This window comes from Myodes glareolus, chromosome 3, assembly GCF_982192425.1.
Source record: "Myodes glareolus chromosome 3, mMyoGla1.1, whole genome shotgun sequence".
Lineage (NCBI taxonomy): Eukaryota > Metazoa > Chordata > Mammalia > Rodentia > Cricetidae > Myodes > Myodes glareolus.
The window spans coordinates 50,524,006-50,543,297 of record NC_142028.1 but is presented as its reverse complement, the minus strand read 5'-3'; the positions used below and the strand labels follow the sequence as shown (position 1 = coordinate 50,543,297).

The window sequence follows — 19,292 nt, the reverse complement described above, 5'->3', positions numbered from 1 at the left end:
AATAGATAAACTCATCAACCAATTAACAGATACTTGATAGTGTGCTAGAAAAATGGTCGGAACTGAGACATGGAAGTCAAATATAGCAGCAACTCCCTTCTATTGGAGGTGACATGCCTTAAATCAGTTTCCCTGGCTTTAGATTTTCACTCTCTACACTTCTGAGCTTCTTATTATACACACAATTCAAAACACTAAATCAAACAATCTTGGGAGCAGACTAGGGCTATGGTTCAACCATAGCACACTTTCAGGCTCTAGGTTCAACCCTCAGTAATGAAAAGTGAAATTTCTAAACACCCTTTGGAAAATGTAATGTATATCATTCCCCTATCCAGACTACCGCATTTTCAGGAGCCAGCTCAGCAGGTCCTCGACATAGGAGGCACTCAAAAAACACTTGCTGAGTAGACTGCAAAACAGTTGCACAGAATGTATCTGAGCAATAAAAATTAAAAGGTCTAAGAAGTGTTCATATTAGTCAATCTAAATAAACTCATCTGATAATATTCTAATTTGGGAATGTATCTTTTAATTGAACTTTCTAAAGTATTTTCTAGAACTGGGGAGCTGGCTCAGTGGATAGAGCACAAGTGTGAGGACGGAGGCCACCTGTAATCCCGACAACTGGAGGCAAAGACAAGGGATCCCCAGAGCAAGCAAGCAACCTAGACTATCCGGAATCAGTGAACCGTGGGTACAATTGAGAGACACTGACTCAGTAAAGAGAAGTGTGACCAAGGAAGACAACCAACATCAACATTAGGCCTCTACAAACAGACATATATGACAAGCATATATATGTGTCCACACATATGAAAATATATACACCTGCATGCATAAAACACAGACATAAACAGGCATGTACATGTACACATATACACACACAAATATTTTCTAAACTGACTCTAAATAAATAAAACTTAAATATTAAGAAGAAATTCACAGGGCTGAACAGATGGTCCAGCAGTTAAGAGCACTGACTGCTCTTCCAGAGGACCTGGGTTCAATTAACAGCACCCACATGACAGCTCACAATTGTCTGTAATTCCAAGATCTGACACCCGCACACAGACATACATGTAGGCAAAACACTAATACACATAAAATAAATTTTAAAAAAGAAGAAATTCACTTGTAAAGTTTCATCAGAATTCTGAGTTCATATAATACCCCTGCCACAGATGCCTCAATTTATAATCATCTACATCTCTTAAAAATGAAAATCATGTCAGTCCAAAGGCCTGTACTTGGTGCCCTAGCAATTGCTCTCTTCCCACTGATCATGCTATTGAGTCTACAGTAATGTCTGAGAAGTCTGTTGTTCCTGAGCTCTGTTAGTAACCTCTATGTAAGGGCTGCTACTCCTCTCATGGGAAACTGGCCTTCAGCCCATGAAGGAGGTTTCTTGGGCTGCATACTGTCTGGCATTCATCAGACTTCAAGTATTTACAGAAGGATAGGTTTCTGTAGCCTTAGAAATGAGACAGACAGCTTTGTCTTACCTCTTTTCTGGGTACAGGGAACAGAACCTAGAACATTGAACACTGCATAGATAAGGCAAGCCTCCCTACTGAGCTACACCCCAGCTCCTCTAAACTCTAATTTTATATGTGTTAATAGCTAAAATTTCTCATACAGCCACCCAAACAAAATATGACTAAATTGAAATAGAAAACATAATAAAGGGGCTGGAGAGATGTCTCAGTGGTTAAGAGCTTTGTCTGCTCTTCCAAAGGTCCTGAGTTCAATTCCCAGCAACCACAAGGTGGCTCACAACCATCTGTAATGAGATTTGGTGCCCTCTTCTGGTCTGCAGGTATACATAATAAATAAATTTTAAAAAAAAAGAAAAGAAAACATAATAAAGTGGTTAAGAGTCCAGACTTAGAAAAGACAAACAACTTTTTATGAAAAAAAAATCATAATACACAAAACGGCCTTATCATGAACCCCACACACTCACTGCCCCAGCAGCAAATGTGTTTCAGGAGCACCCTGAAACCTAGCCCCTCACTGCAACAGTGGATTTCTTACAATCAGTGCGGTTATTCTGAGGCCAATGCCAGACTCCATTTATAATGAATTCAACAGTCACGAGGGCCTAGACGTTGAGTTAGACAGACATGGAGTCAAGTTCAGGTTGCGCCATCTACCCTGGCTGGCTGTTCCCTTAGTTTTTTAGAGACTGATTTTCCTCTGCAAACATGTGGCAGTAATCCTGCTTTTCTAGATGGCACTAGCCGTGAACTGAGATGAGAAGGCATGAGAAGAATGGAGCCTGGAGCTAATACATAGAAAATGGCAACTTCATGTCAGCTAGGGTGTGATTACCATTTCCACTAAGGCTCACACAGGACAAAATGGGCCAAAGGCTACTTGAAAAAAGTCCACAGAGAGTTCAACTTCCTTTCCCTGGGAACAGGAACAAACCAAGATATTCGCACCTGATTCCATCAGAAAGCAGGGAAGAGCAAATGTGGTAACTGAGCAGCAAGGGCTAATCTGGAGGCAACGGGTACTTCCCATGGCAGCAATGCCAATATGGTAACTTAGCATTAGAGATGTGATTTGCCCATTAAACAAAGGAAGAGGCCCCTTCCTGCGACAGCTGTCCTACTCACTACTGGCTACACAACATGAGGAAGGCATAAGCCAGACAAGTCAAGGTTTCCGCTTCACAAGTACAAAGTAAAACTTCAAGTCCTGAAATTAGACTCATCTTGTAACTAGGACTAGTGAGAAATCATGTATAGAATCTAAAGTGACAGAAAAACCTATAGGATATATATTATAGAAGCCATGTGTACTTTCCATTCACAGCAATGGGGACATAGAATGAGCTCAGAGGTGGAACTTGCTTGCTGCCCTCCAACCGCATCTTGTTCAGCCTTCTAGCAGAAGTGGAGTGAGAAAAACCTTATAGTGTTTATAGATAGAGACACGAATCTAAATATTCAGGATGTATACAATGTATGATCAAGTATTGGATGATACGGTTTGTTGTGAAGTCAGATAAAGCAAATTCATGGCTCTTTGAGAACTCTCATCTTGGTTATCATGAGCTATTCTCTGTGGCTTCTGAAGCATTCCCACGTTGGTTCTGGAAACTCATCCATCTGAGATCAGTATTTCTTTGTGGGAAAGAGTCATTCATTACTTTCAGCTATGCAAGCACTACCTGACCTTTACAATAAAAGTGTGACTGCTAGGGCTGTGTTCTGAATTTTAAGTAGATACAGATTCATTCCTGAAAAACACCAAGTGCCGAGCTGGTGCCATTTCCACTTAACTTATGAAGTGTCCAAAACATGAGATTCCTCAGTGATAGTAATGGCATTCCTGTGCCATCCACCTGAGCACGCACAGGTCACAACCCTCACTCGGAGCTTGTCACCCTCACATCCAGTGGCACAGGTTCAGGACAACCCAGAGCTCTGCTTCTGCACTAAGCACAACTTAAGTCAGTTTCAGAATCCAGCACTGTGGCTGAGTCGGCTCACATTGATTTCAACAGGGGCTCTAGTGTGTTATTTCAAGTCTGCTGCCAACAAAATATAGCTGATAAGACTATTTTTTTGTGAGTGATAACGATGAAAAGTTAAGTCTCAATTTCAGCTCTAACCTACTAAAACTGTTTGAATAATTGATTAGACTGTAAGTCAAGGCAATCAAATTTATTTTGGGTTATGCAATCACAGAACTGATTACTTTTCAAATAAAACTCCAGAATACCAGATTACTTCCCAGAATAAAAAGAAAGAAGTAATAGTTTATATGAATGAGAGCGAGAGTGGATGTGTATGGGAACGTGCACAAGAGCTTGCTACAGTTTTGCTGGCTTCCTCCTGGAAGCCATAACACAAGAGCCTCCAAGCTTAAATCTATGAACAATGCTCAGAAAATCGTGCAAGACAACAAAAAGCAAGTAATTGTGATGTACAGCTCCAGCTTGACAATTAGTCATTTAGAGTAGACTGATTTCTCCAGGTAATTTTAGAGATTCAAGAAGTACCTTGGATAGAAAGCAACAGAAAAATAACATACCAAAAAAGGCAGTTTGTTTCCCACAGTTAAAAGAGATAGATTTCTCAATGATACTCACTCATGTATCCTAAACAACAATCCTTCAAAGTAAAATACTGCTAGTCTAAACCTATCAGTGAATGAAAAGGCATCTCTCAGTTAACTATGATTCGATTCATTTTCACAATTATAACCTACTTCAAGCATGCCTCCCCCAGAGAAGAGAGGTAACACCGAAGACAGAAAAGCTAGGTGTCCCTTGGGACAAAACAATGAAGATGGGATTTTCCCTAACAAGCTTCCCTTCTCATGGAGATGGAGACGGACGTCCCTTCTCATAGATAAAGACTTCTCTTTTCATGGACATGGGAATGGACTTCTTCCCTTTTTATGTGAGCCTGAAAACTAAACCCCAGTAACACCTTTAAAAAGGCAAAGGAAAGACAAGCCCCACACAGGGCCAGGACAAAAGAAAGACCAAGAAGTACGGAAAGTGACTTTAAATGAATGTACCAGAACTAATCTACACAAATAGATGATGCTCCCTTCAAAATCATTACCTTGGAAATTAATCTTTTCTAACGCTGTTAGTATGGGCACTCTGGAATCTGTTTTGAAGCCTGGAATTTTCCATATTCTTATAGCCAGAAATTACTTGACTTTTTATGCTAAATTTAGCATCAGTCCAGAGTCTTCAGAGTATTGATGCTTTTCCTTGGAAAGTCCTCCCTGCTTTCTCAAGTAGAGGTGACAAGTACCCTCCTAAACAATCACTGTACTTCTCAGTCAGAGCAGCTGTGGCTCTGGACTGGAGCTGCTGGTTTATTTATCAGTCTCTGACAACGTTGTAAAGCTCAATGAGGAGAGAATTTATCAAACATCATTACTGGACCCACAGTCCCACCCCGGTGCCTAGCAAGTTACAGGAATCCACGAAACACTGAAAATACAATCTATCTTCAGTGTGGCATGACCTGGGATGCTGGTGTATGTCCATTTATTCCCCCTCCATCAGAAAGGGTAAACATGGCCGGGCAGTGGTGGCGCACACCTTTAATCCCAACACCGGAAGGCAGTGGCAGGTGGATCTCTGTGAGTTCAAGGCCAGCCTGGCCTATGAGAGATAGTTCCAGGACAGGTTCCAAAGTTACAGAGAAACCCTGTCTCAGGGAAAAAAAAAAAAAAAAAAAAGTAAGCATGACTGTGTATCTCTGTAGAGTAACATTATCTTTTATATCCTGGGGAGTGAATTTGATTGCTTTTGTTACTTATGTATGTACAGAGAAGAGTAAAAGTCATGAGTACATCTTCACATAGTAAAACTTTGCTTCTCATGCCTAGACATGCAAGCCTACCGTACCTAGTTGCAGTATCTTTATGGTGTCTCTGCAGGCTTTCATCACCAGCTTGAAATGACGATAAAGTGGATAGCACAAAACTCTCCTTCCAAAAGACACCAGGATTTCAGGAACGTCTGTCCAAGTCTATGAAGAGTCATCTCAGTAAGTATTTTCCATAACACACATACACAACAAAAATCACACAGTGAAAAAAAAAAAAAACAATCCCAATTAAACCCTGAACCCCTGACCACTGGCACAAGTGAGATTCTTCTTGCACACCTCACTTGGTCACAGACTCACACTTCCTCACGGTGCATCAAGAGATCACAAATGTGGATTAAAGACCACAAATGTAGCAGGAACATTTTAGAGTCTTAATTGGGATAGGCATCCAGACATGGGTTTGGACTTGATGGTAAAGGGGGATGGGGACAGACTTCCTGACTTTATAAGCAGCTAGCAGCTGAGGTGGAGGCAATGCTGCTGAACAGTCTCTTACGGCACCTGTCTCAGAGATGTGACTAAATCTTACCTCCTCATAGAAGGAAGTAGTATATGAAGAAACCTCCACTCTACAGTAAGTACAGATACTTACAGTATCTATTATCTGAACTGATGGTATGACTATGATGTTAGACAAATTGTTCCAAACTCAGAAATGTAAAAGATAACTAATTTTTAATAAATTTTATCTGCAGAACAATTTTTAGAAAATAGAAACAAAACCAACTATCGTCACACTAAAAGACGTCAACAGGCCAGTGGGAAGGCTCCGCGGGTAGAGGAGTTTACACCTTGTAAACCTGTGTTCAATCCATGGAACCCACATAAAGGTGGACGGTTAAGAGCTGATTCCACAAAATTGTTCCCTGACCTTCACATACATGCTATGGTAAGTGTCCTGCAAAATAACAATGGTGAAAATAAAATCTTAATTATTTTAAAGATTTATTTATTTATTTATTATGTGTACAGTATTTTGCCTGGATGTATGCTTGTACACCAGAAGAGGGCACCAGATCTCATTGCAGATGGTTTTAAGCCACCATGTGGTTGCTGGAAATTGAACTCAGGACCTCTGGAAGAGTACTCAGAGCTCTTAACCTCTGAGCCATCTCTCCAGCCCCCAATTTTAATGTTTTTTAAAAGACGTTAGCAGCTCTAACCATACAAAGATAGGATGCAGAACAGTTTGTTTTAAACTGTACGATCTAAGTTTCTTTGCCTGTAAATTTAGCAACGCTCACCTTACTGAGTGTTGTTCAGTAAGGTCACTGAAGAACAAGATAAATAAGAGATATAAGACACTCCACGTGACTCTGGTAGTCCATTATCATCTAGGTTTGTTTTCTATTTTTGAACTCTGCGCCCCATTTTACTAACATACCTACAGCTCTATCCACATTTTCTCAACAACCCATAGTATCCTCAAAGTTCCTCCACATATTATTTTCCTTCACAATTTCTAAAATGCTTACCTAATTGACTATTCCAACAAGTTCATTTTTATTTCATTTCATTTATTTATTCATTTTTGGTTTTTCAAGACAACGGTTTCTCTGTAGCCTTGGTGCCTGTCCTGGAACTAGTTCTTGTACGCCAGGTTGGCCTCAAACTCACAGAGATCCACCTGCATCTGCCTCCCAAGTGCTGGAATTAAAGGCATGTGTCACCACTGCCCAGTAACAAGTTTAATTTTTAAAAAGTGTAATAAAGCTCCCAATTTAAAAATATTAAGAAAAAATTTTAAGCAACAAAAAAATTGAACTAACCAAAATGAATAACAGAAAAAGTAACTTTATGAACAACAAAAGCGTAAACAATTTCAAGTAGAACTCATACCTCAAACCAGCAGAGAGTTGGGCTCAGCTTTCTGACAGTCCATGCAGACTCGACCTTCGTGTTGAAGAAAGCAGTGTCACCGTCAAAAGTCATTTGAAAATGAAACAAATACATTCACTGGAACTAGTACATGAGTTATCCTAACCCAGGCAAAAACGACGTATTTATGAATGAAGAAAAATAACTGTACTGATGCAGAGACGAATAGAAGATGCCTCTGTTCATTGTGCTTGGAATTTTGAGGAATTAATCACTTCATTAATGAGAGCATCGGAATGTACAAACAAATAAGCAGGGGCACACAGACAAAACTGGAGCAAAATGTTTGCTGTTTCTTTCTCTACTAAGTCATTCACTGTTGAATTGTTGCTGGGTACCTGAAAACCCCATAGAAACTGCCTTTCAGAAAATGCATGTGAGATTAACAGTAGTCCAAAGGTTTGGAAAGTTGTAAGACTTCATGATTTTAAACATGCAAATAAAAGAAAAATTGGCAAATTTTATCAAGTGTAACACTTTCATCAAGATTTAGTATGTGGGGCTAGAGGAAGGGCTCCGTAGTCCAGAGTACTAGTTGCTCTTGTACAGGGCCTGGGTTCATTTTACAGCTTCTACTTGGTGGCGCACAACCATTCATAACTCCAGTTCCAGGGTATTTAATGCCCTTTTCTGACCTCCACAAGCACAAACATGGTGCAACATACATATGTGCAGGTAAAACCTCAAAAACACAAAATTTAAAATCTTTCAAAAATGTAAAAGACTCAATAACATAAAATGATGAGCCTTTATTTTATTTTTATTTTTTGTCTAAGTAAGCATTTTATCCACTTAGAATGTCTTTAAAAATGACTTGAGGGGCTGGAGAGATGGCTCTGTGGTTAAGAGCACTGACTGCTCTTCGAGAGAACCTGGGTTCAATTCTCAACATCCATACAGCAGCTCACAACAGTCTGTAATTCTAGTTCCAGGGGACCCAAGGCCCATAGCAAAACAGTAATGCACAAAAAATGAAAATAAATTAAAAAGACTTGAAAATAAAGTAGTTCCAGATAATTACATTCTTGATAACCCCAAGATTATTCACTTAGATCACATGCAGACTGCAATAGTCACTTCAGAAATTTTCAGAATCATGACAACAAAAAAATGGCATCTCAAACTACTATTGACAGTAAGATGCTGTGTGAGGTAAATTAAATCACAGTGTATACACACACACACACACACACACACACACACACACACACACATGCACAGTGAAAGAAAACCAGATAAATCATCTTGTACCTTGGTTATTACTAACTACTGGAGTTATGGGAAATCCTAGTGATATAAATTATCTGTATAATCAAAAGGAAAAAGGAAAGCATATGACAAGGCCAAAATTCTGAGCACAAGTAACTATAAATAGTGAGGCCACACTACCTAGAAAGACTTTGGTTTTCCAGCATTTATCTCTTTATTAAGTCAAATACTGGATGCACTGGTGATTGAATACGCAGTCTTTAAAATAATGACATGGGGCTGGAAAGATGGTTCAGTGGTTATGAGCACTGACTGCTCTTCCAGAGACCCACGTTCAATTCCCAGCACCCTACATGGCAGCTCTTAAGTGTGTGTAAATCCAGTCCCTGGGCAATTTGACACCGTCACACCATTGCACATAAAATAAAGTTAAAAAATAATAAAAAAATAAAATAATGACATGACACATGGTTTCTTCAGTATACAATACAAAGATGAACAAAAGATGAAAGTAGGGTCTCCATTTACAGCTCAGGCTGGCTTTGATCTCTCAAACCTCTTGCCTCGGCCTGAGATGATTCTTTTAAATAACAAAAAGAAATGTGACTCAAGATTTGAAAAACTGGGACTGACATACAAATCATTTTAAGTACACACTCTGTATGCTAAGATTCTTTTCTGCAAAAGGCTTTACTCTGCATGTGATAAATGAAGCTTAGAGGAAAACACAAGTGTGGTACTTGGCTCTTTTGCTATTCTCTAGTGTCAAGTGACGAGGCCTTCCTTTCTACCCTTGGCTTTATTTCCTTACACTTCCCTGCTCTGCTATCTATCTAGTAGATCTACTGCCAAGAGAGAAGAGACAAGACCACAATTACTTCTGCTGGGACAGCCCCTAAGTCATCTATCACAACAGGCTCTGCTCTCAACAGGTTGCTAAGCCCTAGCTCCCATGAGCTAACACAGTGGTCTACAATGACAAACACACAGACTTACATTGTGCTCTCCTTCAGTGACACGCACTTCATAGCAATAGGCCAGAAGGATGTCAACTAAACTGTAGTACACTTGACGGTGAGCTGTCTTGTCCAGCAGGTAAGACTTATTCACAAATTTTCGTAGCTGATATTTTTCCTCATCTGAAAAAGACACTGAAAGAAAACACAGCTCTGAAAATTAAATGTTGCCATTCAGGTTCATAAAACACCCAGTGCAGAAGATTTGCCAAAACTGGAATTACAAATATAGAAAGCAAAATCAAAGTTATTTACCCATAACTCTACATATAAGGCAATTTCTTAAAGGAGGCTTTTCAAGCTTTATTAAGAGTCATGCATCTGTTCAAACCTTCCACACCTTTCCTTTCTACAGGAAATTCAATTCAATAGTAGTTTCTGACTTCACAAATCTTTTTCCTAAGTTTTATTCTTATTATTTTAAATTATGCATACGTGTGTGTGTGTGTGTGTGTGTGTGTGTGTGTGTGTGTGTATGCAGAAGGCTACACACAGGAACAGTCATTAAAGACTATAAGCCGCCTGATCAATCTAGTGGGGTCTTTCTGTCATTTGAGGTTCCATCTTCCAAAATGACTCTAGCTTGTGTCAAGTTGACATAAAATTAGCCAGCACACCTTCCCACACATACTTCCCACCCTGCCTGGCAATAAACTTAGCAGCACTTTTCCCATTTCTTTCCAGTTTAACGGATTTAAATGACTGTGGTATGGAGAATTCCCTTTGTACACTAGATCTTGTCACTTGCTTCTGTCCAATAGAATGTGACAAAGAAGGCAGGACAGTCGTCGCCACGCTCACATTCCATTACTGTTAAGAGTAGAGTCAGGATATTCCTGGTGTGAGAGGGCCTGTGAAAAGGCTATGGGTACTTCTGGGACCTTCACAATCTGAAGATTGCCCTGTTTAAAGGCTGGCAAGAAAACGGGGCCACGGCTTTGCAAATCGAAGGAAGAGAATTCGGTCAATAATAATATGAGCCTGGAGAAAGGTATGTAGCAACCAATATCCACTTTTAAAAAGAGATGGGCATATTTGGCTAGTAAGTCTGTCTGTAGACTGAGACCACTTGTTTATTTCCTGGCCGCCTGGACCCAAAATAATCACACAGAAACTGTATTAATTAAAACACTGCTTGGCATATTAGCTTATGTATATTTCTAGCTAGCTCTTACATCTTAAATTAAGCCATCTCTATTAATCTGTGCATCACTACGAGGTCGTGGCCTACCGGCAAAGTTCCAATAGGCTCCAGCGAGCATTTTTCTCCTTTGGCAGCTACATGGCTTCTCTTTGACTCCACCTCCTCTTCCCTTCCTCTATCTGCTTAGAATTCCTGCTTGCCCTATTCTGCACTGCAATAGGCCAAAGTAGCTTTATTCATTGACCAATGGTATTCACAGCATACAGAGGGGAATCCCACATTCTATGTCCAACTTTTTAACCTTACAAAAAGATGTTGTCATGTCATGATGATAACCATGTCCACAATCTAGTTACAAAACAGAGCAGTAAAAAGTTTCATAATATTAAGTTTATGTAGTTTATGATTTTATGTTGGGCTGCACTCATAGCTCTCATCCCACAGGCTAGTCATATCTGAGCAACCACAGTCTTGCAAGACCCCAAGCAGAGGACCCATCAGAGCCAGACATGAGCTCTAATATATGGAGACAGCAACAACACAGTATAGTTCTACAGCAAGAAACTTAACTGTGACTCACTAACTAACGGATGGGTACTACAGTTAATGCTACTCTGCTAAACAGATGGCATTATTTCCTAGTTGTGTTGGCAAACTGGGTTTGCTCTGTGAATTGCCCATCAAAAAGTATTCTGTCCAATTTTTCCTATTAAACAGCTTGGCCTATAAAATTTTTAAAAACTTTTTGTGAATTATAAATATAAATCCCTGGGTCAGCAAGACAGCTCATTAGGTAAAAAAAACAACACATGCCAATCATGGTCAAGGACAACCCGAATTTGTTTCCAAGAACTCAATAAAGGGGGAAGAAAAACAACTCCACAAAGTTGTTCTCTAACCTCCACACATGAGCCATGGAATATACAGACACACACACGCACGCGCTCACACACGCACGCAATAACACGTGCAATAATAAACATATTAAATACAAATTCCAACCAAATTCCAAATCTGCTGATTTTGGGATACCTTTTGCCACAGAGACTGTTTTCAATATAATTTCAAACAGTCCTAAAAAAAAAATAAAGAAAAGAAAAAACAGATTCTGGATTTACATCCTTGGTTAATGTTTTTTCCAACTCCTAAATCATACATGAAGTATATCCCACTACACTGAACCACCAACTTTGAAATGCTTAAATGTTAATGATACAACAAAATGCTTTATTTACATGAAGACAAGCAAATATGAGACTTCAGTTTCTTAGTTTCCTTTGATGCTTACAATTTAGGCAATCTACCATGTGTCTCTTAATACCAAGTCTTTAAAAAAAAATCTGTGTGTGCATGTGTCTACTCTATGGTATATGGAAATATGTGTTTGTATGTGTGTGAGTGCATTTGTGTGTGCATGTATGTGGAGGCCAGATGGTTGGCATCAGGCAATTTCCTTCATACTTTCCTCTTGGTGAGCCTGGAGCTCACCAATTCTGCTAGTGTAGCTAGCCAGCTTGCTCTGGGGATCCCGTCTCTATTTCTAGGACTGTAGATAAGTTACCACACTCACCAGCATTGTATATTGGTGCTGGGGATCCAAAGTCAGTGAGCTTCCATGAGCACGGCAAGCACAGTCCCGTCATGAAGTCACTCTACAGTTACACAACAGTCATGCAATGTATTTTCTATTCTCTCTCACGTTAACACTAGTAGTCCTCAATACTATACAGTCAAAAGCATGATCAGAAAGAATAACCGCCAGAAACACCAACAGTTCAGTTCTAGTTCTTGTCAGCAAAAGTGGCTTCATTAGTTACTTTTTGTTGCTATCATGAACTATTACAACCAAAGTAACTTTCAGAAGGAAGAGTTTATTTGGCTTATGGTTCTAGAGGGTAAGAGTCAATCATGGCAGGGAGGTGGAGGTATGGCAGCAAGTGGGGGCAAGCATAGCAATAGAAAAGGACAATTTCAACCACAAGCACCAAGCAAAGAGAGACAACTAGAAGTGGAATAAGGTTGTAAAATTTAAAAGCCTCCCCCTAGGTACTCCTTCAGCAAGGCCGCACTTAAATCTCCCCCAAACAACTCCATCAAGTAGGAACCAAGTCATACACTCAAGCCTACAGGGGATATTTCTTATTTAAATCATCTACAGTAATGGCCATACCCAAGAACAAAATACATTTAGCCCAACTTCAAAAGCTCCCATAGTCTTTCACAGTCTCAACAATGAAAATATTTGAAAGTCAAAAGGCTCTTTCTTCTGAGCTCAAGGCAATCCTTTACTTGTAAATCCTATAAAATCAAAAAGCAAATTATGTACTTCCAACATATAATAGCATAGAACATGCATTACCATCCCAAAAAGGAGGAAATGGGGGCAGCGAGAATTATCAGACCAAAGCAAGGCTGAAACCCAGCAGGACAAACTCCAAATCCTATAGGTCCCTGTATAGTGACAAAGGGCTTAGATGGCTCTGTTTCTCCAGACTTGCTGCTGGCAAGATATCTCTCTCTCTCTCTCTCTCTTGGGTTCTATTGCTGTGACAAAACACCAAGACCAAGACAATTTATAAAAACATTTATTCAGGTGGTGGTGGCACACATCTTTAACCCCAGCATTCAGAAGGCAGAGGCAGGCGGATATCTGTGAGTTTGGGGCTAGCCTGGTCTACAAGCACTAGTTCCAGGACAGGCTCCAAAGCTACAGAGAAACCCAGTCTCAAAAATCCAAACCAAACCAAACCAAAACAAAACAAAAAGCATTTAATTGAGCTTATAGTTTCAGAGGGTTAGAGTCAAAGATGGTGAAGAAAAGACATGGCAGCAGGAACAGGTGAGAGCTCACAACTTGATCTGTAAGCAGGAGGCAGAAGGAGCTACCTGGGAATGATGTGAATTTTTTGAAACTCCAAAGTTCACTCCTAATGACACACCTCCTCCCTTGTACCTTCTAAACCTTCCCAAACAATGCGGGTTACTCTCATTCAAACCACCACAGGCTAGTTTCAGTCCTGGTATACCACTCTCCATGATAGACAGCCAAGGCTGGCACCTCTTAACATCCTGCGGTCTCTGTCACAACCCATGCATCAATTTCACAGCTTCACACAATGTCCTTTCACAGCAGGGACTCCCCTGACACATGTTGCCTGGTCTGAATGCTTCTCTAAAACCACATAAAGAATCCATGATCCCCTTCTCTTCCATCCTTCAAGCTGCCAAAGTTAACATGGCATGGATGGCACCGCCAGGTATGGCTATCTCCAAATAAAAGTGCAACTAATCTCACATCTTACAAATTAGTATTTTTTTAAACCGTTTCCCATCATTCACTTGAAATTCCTAAATTCACTTGAAAGTTTTTCATCCCACTAGCAGAGGAGCCCTGCTTCCACTTCTCATGCTTCATATAAAAAATTAGGTCAGGGGGTTAAAGAGATGGCTGAGGTTAAAAGCATTGATTGCTCTTTCAGGGGTACTGAGTTCAATTCCCAGCATCCACATGGGGGCTCACATCCACCTATGAGATCTGGTGCCCTCTTCTAGTATGCAGGTATATATACAGGCAGAACATTGTATACATAACAAATAAAAAAATCTTTAAAATAAAGAAAATTACAAAAAAAATGTCAGAATAACTTGCAACATATAAAACTGGCTAAACCACTGTGACGAAGAGCCGCCAGTAGCAGACGAAAAATAGCTTAGGGAAAACATAAGCTTCCCTTGCTCCTCTACCCTGGGAAGGGACTAGGACCTCGTGGGCATTGGCTTCCCTGGTTTATGACTTCTTTCTACACACATTCAAGATGGCTGCTCTAGGCTTGCATCACTTCCTAAATGATGAGAAAGCAGACAGTGGGAGGAGGACGGCAAGCACCTTCTTTTTAAAGAAGGGACCCAGAAAGTGCACAGAGCACGGCCCATCATGTCTCTTCAGGCAGTACTTGAGCACACGGTCACATCCAGCCGCAAGAAAGGAAAGCCAGTCACTAGCAGAGTGAGATGTGCTCGGAGGCCTCTTAGTAAAGAAGAGTCATGAAAAGACTCTACTACCTTATCCAGAGATCAACAATTAATAGGCTGCCTTTTAATACTCTTTAATCATTCTCCTGATAGACAGAGGTGCCCATTCTCGCACTGCCTCAGCACAACAAGACTGTCCTCCTATTCACAATTTGACAAAAGTCATATAAAATGATATAAGCCCTTGCATTAGTTTGGATAAGTGTCCCCAAAGCCCACAAGGTAAATAAAAGCTCTGTTATCTAACCTATGATGGGAATTGATATAGTAGAATCTTTAAGGCAGAGCCAAATAGGATGACAAAGATCACGGAGCGAGCCTAAGAAGGATAGTAAGAATCCAGCCTCTTCCAATCTCTCACCATTAGCTTTGGCTATAATTTTCTGATCTATCACGGGCCCAAAAGAACAAGACCAAACCATCATGTCCTCTTTTGGAGCTGGCTCTCTGTTATTTTGTTATAGTAACGGAGACATGATTACCACAGCCCTTTTCATATATAATTTTCCAAACTCCCTTCTGCCTTCTTGTATGAGCTTAAGTTTAACATGACTTTTTTTACTTGTTTAAAAATTTTCCAGCCAAAAAGAGAAAACATCTAAATACACTGAAATTACTAGAAACCATACTTCTTTTACTTGTTAAAATGTACTTAGTGCACAAAAACAGATTTTGAAATATATTCAATTATTTTTTCAACCATGTTAGCAAATCTACGCAAAAATGAAGGAAGAAATGCATTTATACAGGCATGGCTTCCACAAATGACAAATGATTTTAATAACTCATTTAATTTGTTGGCCATCATAGTTAAAGAATATGTATTTCAAAAAAATGAAACATAGGTATGTGTCAAGTAAAACATTCCTTAGAGAACAATGTTTAAAAATAGTTAAGACAGATAACTGAATGTCGTTTGCCCCACTGAAGGGCTCATATAAAGATGCCTTTATTTAAATGGTAAAGTACTCAGTTCATGTTGAATGATTCAGCTTAAAGAAGTTACATGAAGAAACAAACTCAATACAAGAAGAAAGTACACTTGACAAAGTATTTAAGATCCTTGTACTTAGCAAGAAGATTTGAGACAGGACTCCCTTAAGCATAGTTTTTCCGACAGTCATTAATTTAGCTAATAGGAAAGTGCCAGGTGTTCACAGTAACATTATCTCATTAGAGAAAAGCCTTTATACCTTGGCTGACTAATAAAGACCTCAGCTTCCACATAACTCTTGAATCACAGAGAAAGCATGCCCAGAACTGTCTTTAAACATGTCAACTCTTCTACACGGTCACATCTCCATTCTTAAGTAACGATAGCCATACTTGCTTGACAATTTGAAAAGGTTAACCTCAGCACTGTAAGCTCCAAAGTTACATTCCAAATGGAAGGATATCCACATATTCTCTATCAAGGACTGTACAGCATAGGAAAAGCCTACCTAACTGTACTCTTGAATTTAAAGATGCTAGTTGCCACGAGCCTTTGTATTAGCCTTTTCTTAAAATACAAACTTTTTCTGAGGATTTCTAGGTTCCACTTTGGCCTTCTTAGTTCAAACATATTTTATATTTGAGCAACCAAAATAATTAGATATACAACAAATGAGGATATCATTATAGAAATCAATCTGATTTTCTTCAATCAGTCTGAGTTTCCTAAACCCCAATTTATCAGGACGGTAAATCACATTCCAAAGAGGAATTTGGAGTAGTCAGCACCAATCAGGTCTAACCCAGAGGCAGTACAGGTCATCTGGGTGGTCATCACCTCAAGCAACACCTATCAAGCAAGCATTTGCATGAGTTAGCTGCAGAGTTGACAGCATTTCAGATATTGATATTCTTAAAAATAATCTTTAGTAAAGCAAAAGTCAACTCAATAGTGTTGAAGAAGATGCTGGTGCCCAAACATTACTGCAAATTGCCCATGGCTACTTCCTGACAGACATTAGCAACCTTGCTGGTATGTTTGAGACCTGTGAAGGAGTCCCACGAAGATGGAAATATATTGTTGAGGTATCTGCTCTTTCTCCCAAACTCCTTCTGATTTTGTTACTTTAAACCTTCCCTTCCTCTTTAAATCCCCCTCCCAAACAACCCTGTCTTGTCTGGATCAGCGATTCAGTCATCCATAATCTGGCTCCTCTGAGTAACACATATCTGTCTATTACATTGTACGTGTACTGGAAACAGATGAAGAACCTGCGCTGCACTCAAGCCTCCAGCTAAATGGGCAGCCCTGCCGTTCCACCACTTTCAAAACTGACACTGCCAGTTATCTCCACAAACACTCAAGGGCTCACTGGTGCCAAACAGGATGGCCCTGCAAGGAAGTTCATGGGCTGTAAATGTTATGTGGTGTCATAACAAGCAATTATGTGCCAAGACTCCTGGGCTGACGTTAACCACTGAAAGACAACTTGGGAAATGTGGTGAGTCCATCCTCGTGAAACCGGAGCTCCCAGGGAGCACAGCATTTAACGCTGCCATTCAGGAGTCTTTGGGGGAAGAAAACCTGGATGTTTACAAAGCTGAAGATGTTAGTCAGACTCCCTTCTGTAACTCTGGGCTCCAATAAATATGACCAGTGTCACCACCCGAGCAAAGACAGCACCTAAGTTTCCCACCTACAGCTTATCTAGAACTCAAAACAAAGCAGGCCACGACAGTACGATGAAGGACGACTCCAAGGTACATCCCTATCATCTGCAATGTCCCATCTGAATGACAGCTTCTCACTGCGTGACATAAAGCAGGAAGGCAAGGCAGCAGAGAAGGGCAGAGACCACCGGGAGGAGACGAGAGACAGCAGCTATGTAGCTTGGAAAACGGAACTGTAAAGCTAGTTCTTTGCTTTATTTCTTTTCTCCCATATTTTACCCTAGTTCAACATGCCAGTTCCTTCCTCCAGTTCGGGTGTCTCAAATATTTGAATAAGAATAAAATGAAAGAAAAAAATCTCATTAACAAGGAACTTTCCATTAAAGATTTGTAGAATGTACAAAAATGGCAATTTGACAGAGAAGTCATTCAATTCCTAGCTCTCCTGCCACTCAGTTCACTCTCTAACAATAATCTCTAAGACTCACAATGCAGGGAGGCTTTCATACACACAGCCTCATTCAATCCTGACGGCAGCTCTGAAGGAGGCAGATTTCCACAGCAACCCAAGGCTGCATGGTCACTCAGCCGGCAGTGAGGGGGGAGTTAAATGCAAGCCTCATATTCAGCCGCGTCCTGCCTCTACTTAACCTTATACCTGGCATAATGGAGGAGGCCCTTTCTGTTCAATACAGCTGAAGTTCTTCCACCTTAGATCATAAACCCTTGCTGTTTTGAAAGGTGACTTTTAGAATGAATCACCGTAATGGCTGAGCAGGCTGCCTGAACCACCAATCTGGCTACAAGTCAGATAAAGGGTCGGGGGTCAGTGGTTAAAAGGACAGAGCACTGACTCAATCTGTTAAAATTACAGAGGACCTCACTCAAAGCACTGCTGACATGGAGCAGGGCCTCAGAACACACTGCCATTATTAAAGGACAGCAAGCTAGAGCTGAAATCAGAGAATGCCTTCTGATTTTTAGGGCAACTAGCTCACTCTGGTGGGGGAAATCTCAACTACACCATCACAAGCTGCCTCTCAAACCACAACACTGCCAAACCGGGGAGGGCAGTTGACCTTCAGAAGCAAACTTCTTAGACCTATTTAGCTTATCCTTAATGACCCAGATTGAGTCACCAATGCTACCTCTGCAAGTCTTTAGCTGGGGAGGGAGTCTGAAGGTGTCTTAAGCACACAACCAAATACAACCACAGAGCACACTGAAGACAATGGCACACACACCTATACTCAGAACCAACAGTCTAGCTTCTAAACTTATAATGGCAGTTTTTCACTCTGGTAGAAATTATCCAAACTGTAACAAAGCTTAGCCACAAAAATACTTAATAAACTATTCTTACTGCCTATTATATAATGATCACTATATCACATGCTTAACAAAGGCGTAAACAGCAGCTCACTGAACTGCTTGAAGACAGTTTTTAGGAATTGATGCAGAAGAGACCATAACTATTTCGGTCAGACTGAGGTAAAAATAGCTCCTGTAAGATCAGTGAGAGCAGTAAACCAAATGACTGTCAGCAATACAGCCCAAAGGCTCCCCGTCATGAGAGACATGCAGCACTGGACAGCAGCCAGCGGTTTCCATGTACAAAAAGGCGAATGATCTGGGTATGCTCATGTGGAAGACTTTCAGCCTACAGTACAACAAAACAAAGACGGCAAGGTCACAGGCACAGCACCTCTTGTGTACACCATACTAAACCAAATATTTAGCTGTGAGGTCTGTACTTTAAAAACACCCCAGGCTAAGGATACAGCTTGGGGTGGGTTGGAGTGGAGGTACAATTTGGGGGTAAAAGTGTGTGTTTAACATATATAAGGCCGTGGGTTTGACAGTCAACACAAAAATAAATTCATTTGAAATACACTCAAAACTGTAAACAGTAATAGCTTTTAGGAGAAGAAACCTGGAGAGGGAAAGAGTAGTTGGATTCTTTTTTTTCTTTTTAAACTCTTTTGGGGCCACCACCCAGCTCCGAAATAAATACACTGAGACTGAGATTCATACTTA

The 19,292-nt window shown here is 40.3% G+C and overlaps 1 protein-coding gene across 2 annotated transcripts in view; it reads right to left on the bottom strand.

Annotated features, from left to right (window-relative positions):
* Shq1 (SHQ1, H/ACA ribonucleoprotein assembly factor) overlaps positions 1-19,292 on the bottom strand; it is a 109,761-nt gene that overhangs the window by 65,816 nt on the left and 24,653 nt on the right. For both annotated transcript variants that reach the window (XM_048438471.3, XM_048438472.3), the window contains 3 exons: positions 9,456-9,610; positions 7,212-7,265; positions 5,387-5,510 (listed from right to left, as the gene is read on the bottom strand). In XM_048438471.3, coding sequence (XP_048294428.3) covers positions 5,387-5,510; positions 7,212-7,265; positions 9,456-9,610 — 333 coding nt within the window. The remainder of the gene's footprint in view (positions 1-5,386; positions 5,511-7,211; positions 7,266-9,455; positions 9,611-19,292) is intronic.